The 10,436-nt window shown below is 38.7% G+C and overlaps 1 protein-coding gene across 1 annotated transcript; it reads right to left on the reverse strand.

Moving 5' to 3' along the window:
- Positions 1-520: 520 nt before the first annotated feature.
- flot1a (flotillin 1a) lies at positions 521-9,508 on the reverse strand. The gene is made up of 13 exons (XM_087835119.1): positions 9,324-9,508; positions 8,761-8,824; positions 8,349-8,424; positions 7,731-7,821; positions 7,177-7,320; positions 6,903-7,022; positions 6,363-6,458; positions 5,856-6,008; positions 5,460-5,641; positions 5,106-5,151; positions 4,354-4,491; positions 4,010-4,174; positions 521-2,675 (listed from the first exon to the last, which is right to left on the reverse strand). The coding sequence occupies exons 2-13, from the start codon at positions 8,801-8,803 to the stop codon at positions 2,655-2,657; spliced, it is 1,275 nt and encodes a 424-aa protein (XP_087691245.1). The 5' UTR covers positions 8,804-8,824; positions 9,324-9,508; the 3' UTR covers positions 521-2,654.
- Positions 9,509-10,436: the final 928 nt, after the last annotated feature.

Here is a 10,436-nt window from a genome sequence, read left to right on the forward strand (position 1 = left end):
CTATGCAGTATCTTCCGGTGTATTAATTATCCAGTCAGTGAGGACGTCGTATCAGTTTCTATGTATATTTCATTTCTGAATTAGCTGAATGGTTTTCTCATTTTGCACAACAGCTCTCAGGTTATGCGGACATGTGAGGCTATTAAAAGGTAATGAATGCTTGTACTTATAATATCCACGTCACTATCATTATTATCGCCCATTTAGCCTGAACTACGTCCATCATATAAAATGGACCTAAGCTACTTTTGTCAGCATTTATAATGCAAGGAAAGAACTCTAGTGTTTGTTGCAAGTTTAATTGCTGGCGCAACATCAGCAATTCATTCTTGGGAAAAGCACCATGCACCATGAGCATTTTATTGAAAGATCAATGACTATAAAATGATGATGAAAACGTTTATTGGGATCCCCTTATGCATGTGAAAATTGTTTATTATGCAGTGACAATTCAAGACCTCACAGATGGGAAAAAAAAAAAATGAAAAAAGAAGCTAAAATCAGAAAAAAAACAGGTGAGTAAAGAAAGACAGCAGTGGAACATTTAATAGCTACAATAAATCTTTTTTCACAAACAGTAAAGATTGAAGTCGTTCCCCCTTTTGCATTTAAATGACAAGGATTTTGTGTATAGAAGAGCAGAACGACATTTTCCTAAAGTACACGGAAGAAAAATAAAAAGCAAACATCCACTTTGGTCAAACATCACGAATGCAACACAACAGGGTCTGAAACATCACAGAAAACTAATAAACTGCCTAAAATACATTTATAATGAATTAGTCAAGCTGTTAGTGGTGATGCAAACAGTGCTCTACACTGATACTGTATCAAATATAAACTGTATAAATACATACACATACATATATATCCATATTTAGTGCTGATCCAGTAATGAAAGCACACTTCCATTTCTATAGCTGGGTAATCTCCTACTTTGGTAACTCCACAGTGAAGCTGCACACGCCTACTGTGTCCTGACTTCAAACATATGCATTTGCAATATTACTTTACAGTATAAGAGTGACAGGTGTTGATGCATGCATAATAACAGTAGTACTCATATATGAAAGAAATAAAACGTACCCTCAGGACACTTACAGCACGTGTGGTCGTGCTGTAATCAGGAGTGCAGAGAAGTCACAAACAGTGTTTAGAGCTGGAGACAAAACTGCTTAGTTAAAACAAAACCATATATCCATCTTCAGTGTTTAAATTCCTTCTGATGTATTAAAACATGTCCATAAAGATATTTTCCTAACTAGCCCCAGAGGGTAATGGTGAGGTAGAGGGATACAGTTTGATTGGGTGGTGACAAAAGGCAAATCAGGATACTTTACAGGTACTACCGTAATACTTTAGAGCTAGTATTACACCGTCAGTAGAATATAAAGCACAAACTACAGCAAGCAAACGTAAAGAAAAAATAAACAGAGCAGCAAACACCCCTTTCCTTGAAGCGCGAGCTGCCCTCACTTAACAATCGAAATATTTAGTTTCACATTACGCCAAAGCGTTATATACTAACAAATACTTTGTGTTATGAATACACAGGGATATTCTCATCGCTACTATGAAAAGCAAAGCTGTATTTCACACATTTAAATTCAGTCTGACTGGCTCCACCTTTATGAGAGCTGCTACATAACTGTTATCACTGGGAACCACTTTACTTAAGATTTGTAGTACACATCATGTATTAGTGGACTGCAGGGTGGTACAGACTTAAGGCAGTTGAAGCTCCTGGTTGGGAAAAACAGAATCCCATTTTTTTTTTCCTGTACCTGATCTAAACCTAATATCTCAACAGGAAAAAAAAGACGATTCACCGGCGCATCAGTTTACAAATAAAGAATAATTAACTTACTGATATGCCTGAAATAAAGTGGCCCAAATAGATCGTACTGTTAAAGTACCAAGCATCATAAAATATAAAACAGTAAAAAAAAAGAAAGACAACACATTTTAAAAACCCTATACATATTAACGCTGAAGTTTACAGATAATATCAGAAATATTCACCCTGAACCTTTATACACCAAATTTATTTCAGAAATACATGTAGAGAAAAGACTGATGGGTTAAAATGCATGTCAGTGATTATATGATCATATGCAATATTAGTAGGATTAGTAAATGAAGGTTTTGGTCGCATGTTTTAGCACATGCTCATGCTAAGAAGCACTTAAGGTTTGGCAGCAAGGCAGTGTGGACACACACACACACACAGAGTTATGAAGGAATTATTAATGGTAAACAGGCACACAGACAAAAGTGTGACATATAAACACAGAAAGGGACAAAGACAAAAACTCAAAAAGTAAGAAAGTTCATCAAACCATCATAGAATACATGAAATATGATTATATTATCCTCTGCTTCCTGTTACCCGTGACCCTGAACTGGATAAGCAGAAGGTAATACAAGGATGGATGGAGGCTAAACGAACGCAGTACCGCTAAGCACAAAGTCAAAACATGAAATAACATTCGTAACTGTAATCAGACTATTTTCACAACAGAGAAACATCACAAACCAGCTGAACCAGCCACACAGCAGAATGACGCCGTGATGAGAGAATCATGCAGGGAATCCAGACAGCTGATTGGACACTGGGAGGAAGGACTGCCTGGTCATCGCATGGCTGATTCTCTTCAGCCTGTATGAGAGGCCACCTACAGAAAGGAGAGATATGATATTATGATGTCAGCAGACTCCAGAGAATACACAGGCCTAGTCTTGTTAGACATTACCTCAGCCTTTGATACAGTCAACCATACCATCCTGATAAACAGACTGAGAGACCTGGTTGGGATGTCTGGCTCTGTTCTACACTGGTTTTCATCTTGAAAGGAGCTTCAGTGTGTCTGCAAACCAGATCATGTCAGAATCTACAGAGTTGTTGTGTGGAGTTCCTCAGGGCTCTGTGCTGGGACCTATTCTGTTTTAATATACATTCTTCCTTTAAGCCAGATAATACAGCAGTTTCCTGAAGTAACTTATCATCGTTTTGCTGACGATATTCAGCTATATTATTCTTTTATGCCTGCTGAAGCTCATAAGCTCTCCAATCTGACTGACTGTTTAACCAACATTAAACAACGGTTGAACAATAACTGCTTACAGCTAAACCCGGCCAAAACAGAAACTTTCATTATTGCACCAGGCAGTGCAATACCCGATATTAAACGGCGAATGGGTAACCTTAGAAAATCAGATCATAAGAACCTGCTTTTTTCAATTGAGGAACATTTCTAAACTTAGATCCATCGTGTCAACAAGTGAACTCGAGATGATAATATATGCTCTTATCTCTACAAGACTTGACTACTGTAACAGCCCGTTTACTCGTCTAAACATGAAAGGGCTAGCCCGCCTACAGGTTGTTCAAAACTCTGCAGCGAGGCTACTGACCCGCTCGAACAAGGGTGCTCATATGACCCCTGTTTTAAAGTCGCTGCACTGGTCACCAATCAGATTCAGGTTCCATTTTAAAATTCTAGTTTTAACTTTTAGAGCATTACAGAGACAGCCCCCCCCTACATTGCTGATTTGATTCGTACGCATACCTCCACTCGTAACCTGAGGTCATCAAACCAAAACCTTTTAGTGGTCCCCCACACTTGTTTTAAAACCCGAGGGGACCGATCTTTCCAAGCTGTTGCACCCAGACTGTGGAATGCACTTCCCCTATTTCTACGGGGTTTGGACTCAGTGGAGACCTTCAAAAAGCAGCTAAAGACATTTTTATTTCAAAAAGCTTTTAATTAGACCAGGGTTTTTATGATGCATTTTATGACTGTATTATGCTTTTACCTTGTAAAGCACTTTGTGACATATGTCTGTGAAAGGTGCTATATAAATAAACTTTACTTACTTAGAGAAAGGTGGATGTTTTAAAGTTTTGTTATGTTTAATGCTGAATTTAATTATTAATAATTAAATTTGATCGGTAGCAGCTATAAGCTGTAGATGCATGAGTGCAGGTAAGTGTAACATAATGAGTTACCTGGGAGATGTTTACACCAGTCATTTTCTCCAACGCCTCAGGCAGCTGGGTCATGATATCCAGCACCTCTCCTGACAGTTTGGCCACGCCCACATCTCCACCTCCGCTGGATACCATGGTAACTTTTTTGGCTTCACACAGAGGCCTGCTGATCTCTTCTGCCATCTGGTGGACAAATGACATTACAACTGTTAAAATTGTAACCAGTGAATGTAATAATGTAATCCAGAAGTAAATGCACACACAACACTCATGACTAACAGGCTTCAAATTCTGTTTTTTTTATCAGCGCAATTCTCAAAATAAGAGCAGGAAATGCTTGTTATGACGATGTTATCGCTCACCAAAGGCAGTTTCTCCAGCAGCATGTCCACCATGGCACCCTCCTTGTACTCCTTGAAGGCCTCTGCCTTCTTCACCATCTGCTCAGCCTCAGCACGCCCCTTGGCCTCCACTGCAAATGCTTCAGCCTCACCTTTAACCTGAGGAAGAAATGAGGATTATTGTACCAGAAAACACTGAATCTCACCTTGTACCTTAATGTTACAGAAATTAAAGTGAATTACAAAAGACATTTACAAATGTTACCTCATACAAAGCGATGGTAGTTTGAAATGCCTCCTCTAATATCTTATGGATTTTTCCCTCATCCATATTCCATTCATTCCCTTTTTTATTGCTAGATTCAGAATTATAGGCATCATATAAGAGGTCTCACCTGGGCTACATATTAATACTCTTATAAACATGAATCATCATGACTGATTTAGCTCTTTGCCTTCCATCTCCTTATATCCTCTTCTAATTTGGAGTTCAGAGACCCCAAATTAATACTGCACGAGTGTGACAGATTTTTTTGTAGATGTACACCCAAATAATTTACTGAATACTCTGAAGATTAGATTTTTAGATAATATCTCGTATTTAAAAGCAAGGAATTGTATCCTTGATACATTAAGGTGGTAGACAGATAAAGAGCCCCACTGAGCTAGATAATTAATGGGTTTGGGGAGGGATAGGAAAGGTTGCCCAGAGAATTCAAGATGACATTTGTGGAAAATGTTTTGTTTTTTCCCCAGAAACAGCTTCGACTCACTCTTATGGACTCAGCTTCAGCCTCTGCCTCCATGATCAGCTTAAGACTGGACAGACAAAAGAAACACAGTCAGCTGGTTAGCAGAGAGATAAATGATTTGACCAGTACAAACATGTCAGCCATGCTCTTAAAATATAAAATGATAGCTCAAATGTTATTCTAACATAAAAAAAAGGATTTAAGTGGACGGATGAAAACTTGCCAAATTACAAACAAACAACAAAAACACACACATGAGGGATTTTTCATGTTTCTTCTTCAGACATAAACAGAGAAAACACCGAAAAACCTAACAGCCTGTCTGCTTACTGTCGTTCCTGCAGTTTAGGAGGTGAAAATGAACCCATCACTCACCGCTCAGCCTCAGCCAGCTTCTCCAGCCGGTACCGCTCAGCCTCTGCAGGCTTCTTCACCTTGGCCTCCAGCTCTTTCTCCTTGCGGGTGATCTCCTGCTCCTGCAGCATGATCTGCTGCGCCCGCTCAACCACCTGCACCTGCATCTTCTCACTCTCAATGCACTGCTTCGTCTTCGCTACCTGCCAGAGGAAAACAGATCATACATGTATGTCTGTGCACATAATATTCTTCATTTAATATCATGAATTGTAAAAATGTTATTGATTTCTAATAAGTTTAAAACATTTGGCCTGCAGTTATAATTAAAGAAATGCTGTGCACTGGATTTAAAATATATATTCAGCTTAGAGATCAAATAGCAAAATGAGCTGCTTCCTGTGCACGCCTGTGTACCTGCAGCTGGTAGGCCATCTCTGATTCAGCCCTCTTAGTGTTGACTTCAATGTCATAGGCTGCCTTCTTCAGCTCATAGTCCCTTTGAGCTTTCGCCATGTCAATCTCATTCTTGTACTGAGCCGATATTTTCTCCTGCATGGCATGAGCTTCCTGCAGAGAGAGTCAAAGAGGGATGGAGAAAGAATGGAGGTCTAAAATAAACAGGGTGAAGATGCTAAAAATACAGACAGTGTTTAGACAAATGGCACCAGTGACGAGGCCAATAAGACTAAGGCGAAGACACACAGTGAAGTCCTCTGTAAACAACCTTCTAGATGATTTAAATGCAGTTTCTATTATTAGCAAGAGAAGTATTTATCCAAGTGTTTCTAAAAATAAAGAAAGATCTTCAAACTACATCAACAAGCCCCATTGACACCTGTTGCAAAGAGAGATCTGTGTGAAAAAATAGCTTTATAGTAATAAAGTATTTAAAAAAAACAGTGGCAAAGTGACAGATCTCACCCTAATCACAGCATCTCTCTTGTTTTCGGCCTCTCCAATGCGAGCATCTTTCTGAACCTGCGCTGTTCGGCCTTTCCCCAGAGAATGCAGGTAATCCTGTGTGCCAGCAGGAGACAAAAGATCTGATGTGCGTTTACTGGTTCAATTTTTAATTTCGAGAATCCACAAAAATGTACTGAGATCATCTATGACAGCGGTCCCCAACCTTTTTTGCACCACGGACCGGTTTATGCCCGACAATATTTTCATGGACCGGCCTTTAAGGTGTTGCGGATAAATACAACAAAATAAAACTAGTACCTGTACAGAAAAAAATAAAATTTATTCATAACACACGTAAAAAGACCCAGGAAAACCGAGTAAACGATAAAAACGATAATAAATTAACGCCGAAAACTGATAAAAACCCTGAAAACTATACATTTCACACCTGAGCCTCAACTCTCGCGGCCCAGTACCAAACGACTCACGGACCGGTCCGAGGCCCGGGGGTTGGGGACCGCTGCTCTATGATATGATTCTTATAGCGCAAAGAGATACCTGGTCATCATGAACATCTTTGAGGGTGTAGCTGACCACGCTGATGCCCATGTTGACCAGGTCAGAGGAAGCCACCTTAAAAACCTGCTCTGAGAACTTCTTACGGTCCTTGTAGATCTCCTGTAACACAAACACCTTCGCTGTGATGCAGAAGTTCGCTTTTTGAAATGTACTCATCACACTGAGGTTGTGAATACTGAAGGTGTGTTCTAATAACACCTGTTCTATAATTCAGTTGGATGATAAACTCCATTTATTTACTTTAACTCCTTACCTCAACAGTCAGATGGGCGATGATGGCTCGCTGATGACCTTCAAGCGTCTCCAAGGCGATCTGAGCAATTTCAGCCTCTGACTTTCCCATGAACATCTGGCAGGCTGCAGCTAACATCTGTTTATTCTGACCCTGGATCTTCATCTGTAGGAAACAGCTGCTTGTTTATTATTTAGACAAACACTGACATAAATATTGGGTTCATTTCCTCGATGCACAGTGAAAAATAGCAAATCAGGAGCTGGGTTTCACGTGCAACTAAATGGCACTGTCAGTGTACCCGACCCTAATATTTACATTGGCCTGCTTTAATTAATCAACAGATACAATAACATGCAAAAATAAATAAACAATAAAGCAGCAACAAAGTTTACTGTAAACAAAAAGCAAGTAGGAAAAAACATTCTGGTTGCTACGAGTAACTTTATACACCACACAAAATGAATCTTATCTGCTAAATGTTAATCTTCTAGTTTACACCTGTCCTTCTGAGAAAGGCCTCCCCTGTTTTGCCAGCGGCAGCACCTGATTCATCTCCAGTGGTGCACACTGACCTGGGCGATCCCGGTGACAGAGATGGGCACTCCGTGGCGGGTGTAGACTTTATCGCTCTTCACATTCAGAGTCAGAGTGTTCAGGGAAATCCTGGAGAGAGGCCACGTGAGAGATATAATGGAAAATATGATTATTGATTCATTTTCATTACTCTAATGGTACATTAGGTGTAGCAATTTCCTCCTTGCTTTTGTTACACTGAGTTGCAAACACAGTGTATATAGTAAAAGGGATTTTTCTTTTTTTAAATGTTGGTACTAGACCCAAATGTGGCCTGTGTGGAAGCTAATGTCTTAAATTTAACAGGAAGACGGAGAGAAAGGACTTAAAAAGTAACAGTTTATGAACAGCAGCTGGATGCTTTACACATATTTATTACTAATGACACAGATGTATATGCTCTGTGCTTTAAATGTGTCCCCAAAAGAAATGAATTTGTTAATCTTTTCCCCCCTTTTTTATCCATTTTTGCTGCTGAAGTGCTGTTTGCCTTCTCATCATGTTATTCAATTTGTCACTTAAAATATATCGGCCAAATGTCAACAGTGTTTGCAGAAACATCAGGGGTAAACTAATGGGATACAGGAGAACATAAATAAACTTTGTGGTTTGTTTACCTCTGTATCTGCTGAACGCAGGGGATGATGAACACTCGGCCTCCGGCTATCATGAGAGGTGGAGAACGGCAGAAGCCTGGGAGAGATCACAGACCGCGCTGAGCATCACAGGGACAGTTTAAACATTTACTACTTCATGATAAAAACAAATTCAACAAACTTCCATCACAAATCAAGTTCTGGTTTATGTTTGTGTTCAGAACTGCAGACCCATTAAAAATCTGCATTTTTTTTCTCTCCTTTAGAGAAGTCTAGGGCACCACCTAAAGGTTTTGGAACATTCTGTTTGCCTTGATGTGACAGCCATCACATGTGCGTTAATTAATGAAAAGCAACAGTTATGTATTAGTTTGATGTTATAGTTTCTTAAGTTGTTTAGATTTCAACAAAACAGTACAAGGCATCATTTTACCTGATACCACCATAGCCTCGTTGGGACCACAGGTGTAGAACATGTTTGCTGATCCTCCTTCAGACTAAAGAAAACAACAAAAATGAAAGAATAATTGTTTAACAAAAACACTTTTATAAAGGACTTGTTTAGAAAATCCATCAACAAACGCATAAGGCCGGAATCGTGAAGAGTTATTATACGAAATATAATTTTAAAAACACTTTAAATATTTTATTAGTTTCTTTTCAGAGGCTAAATAAGCAAGCATCAGAAATCACAATGATCAGCTCGCTCCCAGAAGAAAAGGAGTGGATGTGATGGTGGTGGCTAGACAGATGAGCAGCAGACCAGCGGAAAAAATCTAATTAGCGCAAACATTGCGCAGTAAAAAGCCCAAGAAAAGCTGCAACAAACGCAAAACCCCGAAGCTCACAAACAAGATCAAGATTTTAAAATATGTGCAGCAAAACAAATATGAAGTGCAGGCTGTTTATCTGTTAGCTTAACTCAAACAATTTCAGCTACATCTGTGTTTACACTCGATGAATGTGGATACAGAGAAAATGTGGCGACACACTCACCGGTTAGTGTACAAACGACGTGGTTTAGGTGGAGTAGAGTGAAAAGCGATGAATAATTGGCCGTTCAGATTAATGAGTTTTCATCCCGGGTGACGTTTTCTCTCGTTGGATACGAAATGATGCGGTTAGTGAATAATAAGGCTGCAGCTCAGTGGCTCCAATAGAGCACGCCCATTCAGAGAACTTTGTGCTTCCGCCATCTAGTGGCGAGGTGGGGAAACGTCATTTTTCAGGACTGTCCTCAATCATCATCACCGTTACTGGGCGGGTAAAAACACTTTATCCATGAAGCAGGTGGAAAGCAACTAAATACATTTATTAAAGTACAGTTAATAGTTCAATTTTCTACAACTTTGAATTTTATTATTAAACACTATTATTATCTTGTATATCTCTCACTTCTGATTTTAATTCATTTTCATGGTGGATTTGCTTGTTTCAATCTAGCTAAAAGGTGCGAGATGGGAATGTATAATTATTATTATCATTTTTTTAAATTATTTTTTAAATTATTATTAATTAAAAAATATTTTAAAATGCCTCTTCAAATGACAAAAAGCTAAAGTCATTTTCTTGTATCCTTTTATTTTCTTGCAGACAGTTCTTTAAGGTTTCTTTTTTTTTAAATTTAATTTAGTTAAATGTTTTACACCGACTAGTTTTGGTATAATGTCGTTCTTGCGTATGACTCCAAATTATTCAAAAGTACATTTAAGAAAATTGCACTGTCAAAGAAATATAGTTTAAAATATAGTCTAACAGTAGCAGCACATGTGTGACTCCTCAATCATTGCTGGAAAAGTATAACACTTTAACATTAAATCTTCCTTTCAAAACACAGACTACTGAATTATTCTAACAACTATATCTATGTATCATAATAAAATATATATTACTAAACGTGATGCTCTATTGGATTACGATCCAGTTACTGTAGAGGAGATTTGAGTACAGTGAATTCATTGTCATGTTCTCAAATTCCACCTGAATGCCACAGCAGAAATCAACACTCATCAGACCAGACAACAGTTTCCCAATCTTTTAATGTCCAAATTTGGTGAGCCTGTGCAAATTTTATCCTTGGTTTCCTGTTCTTAGATGACAGATGGCACC

This window comes from Neolamprologus brichardi, chromosome 22 (genome assembly GCF_056152115.1).
Source record: "Neolamprologus brichardi isolate AB-2024 chromosome 22, ASM5615211v1, whole genome shotgun sequence".
Taxonomy (NCBI): domain Eukaryota; kingdom Metazoa; phylum Chordata; class Actinopteri; order Cichliformes; family Cichlidae; genus Neolamprologus; species Neolamprologus brichardi.

Bases quoted from the DNA above. Each gene is read 5' to 3' on its own strand.
- flot1a (XM_087835119.1), bottom strand. From the start codon at position 8,803: ATGTTCTACACCTGTGGTCCCAACGAGGCTATGGTGGTATCAG. The intron at 6,459-6,902 runs GTATCTCTTTGC...GCTGGCACACAG, and splicing joins AAGATGTTCATGATGACCAG to GATTACCTGCATTCTCTGGG. The intron at 2,676-4,009 runs GTAACTCATTAT...TCCTTTCTGTAG, and splicing joins CTGGTGTAAACATCTCCCAG to GTGGCCTCTCATACAGGCTG.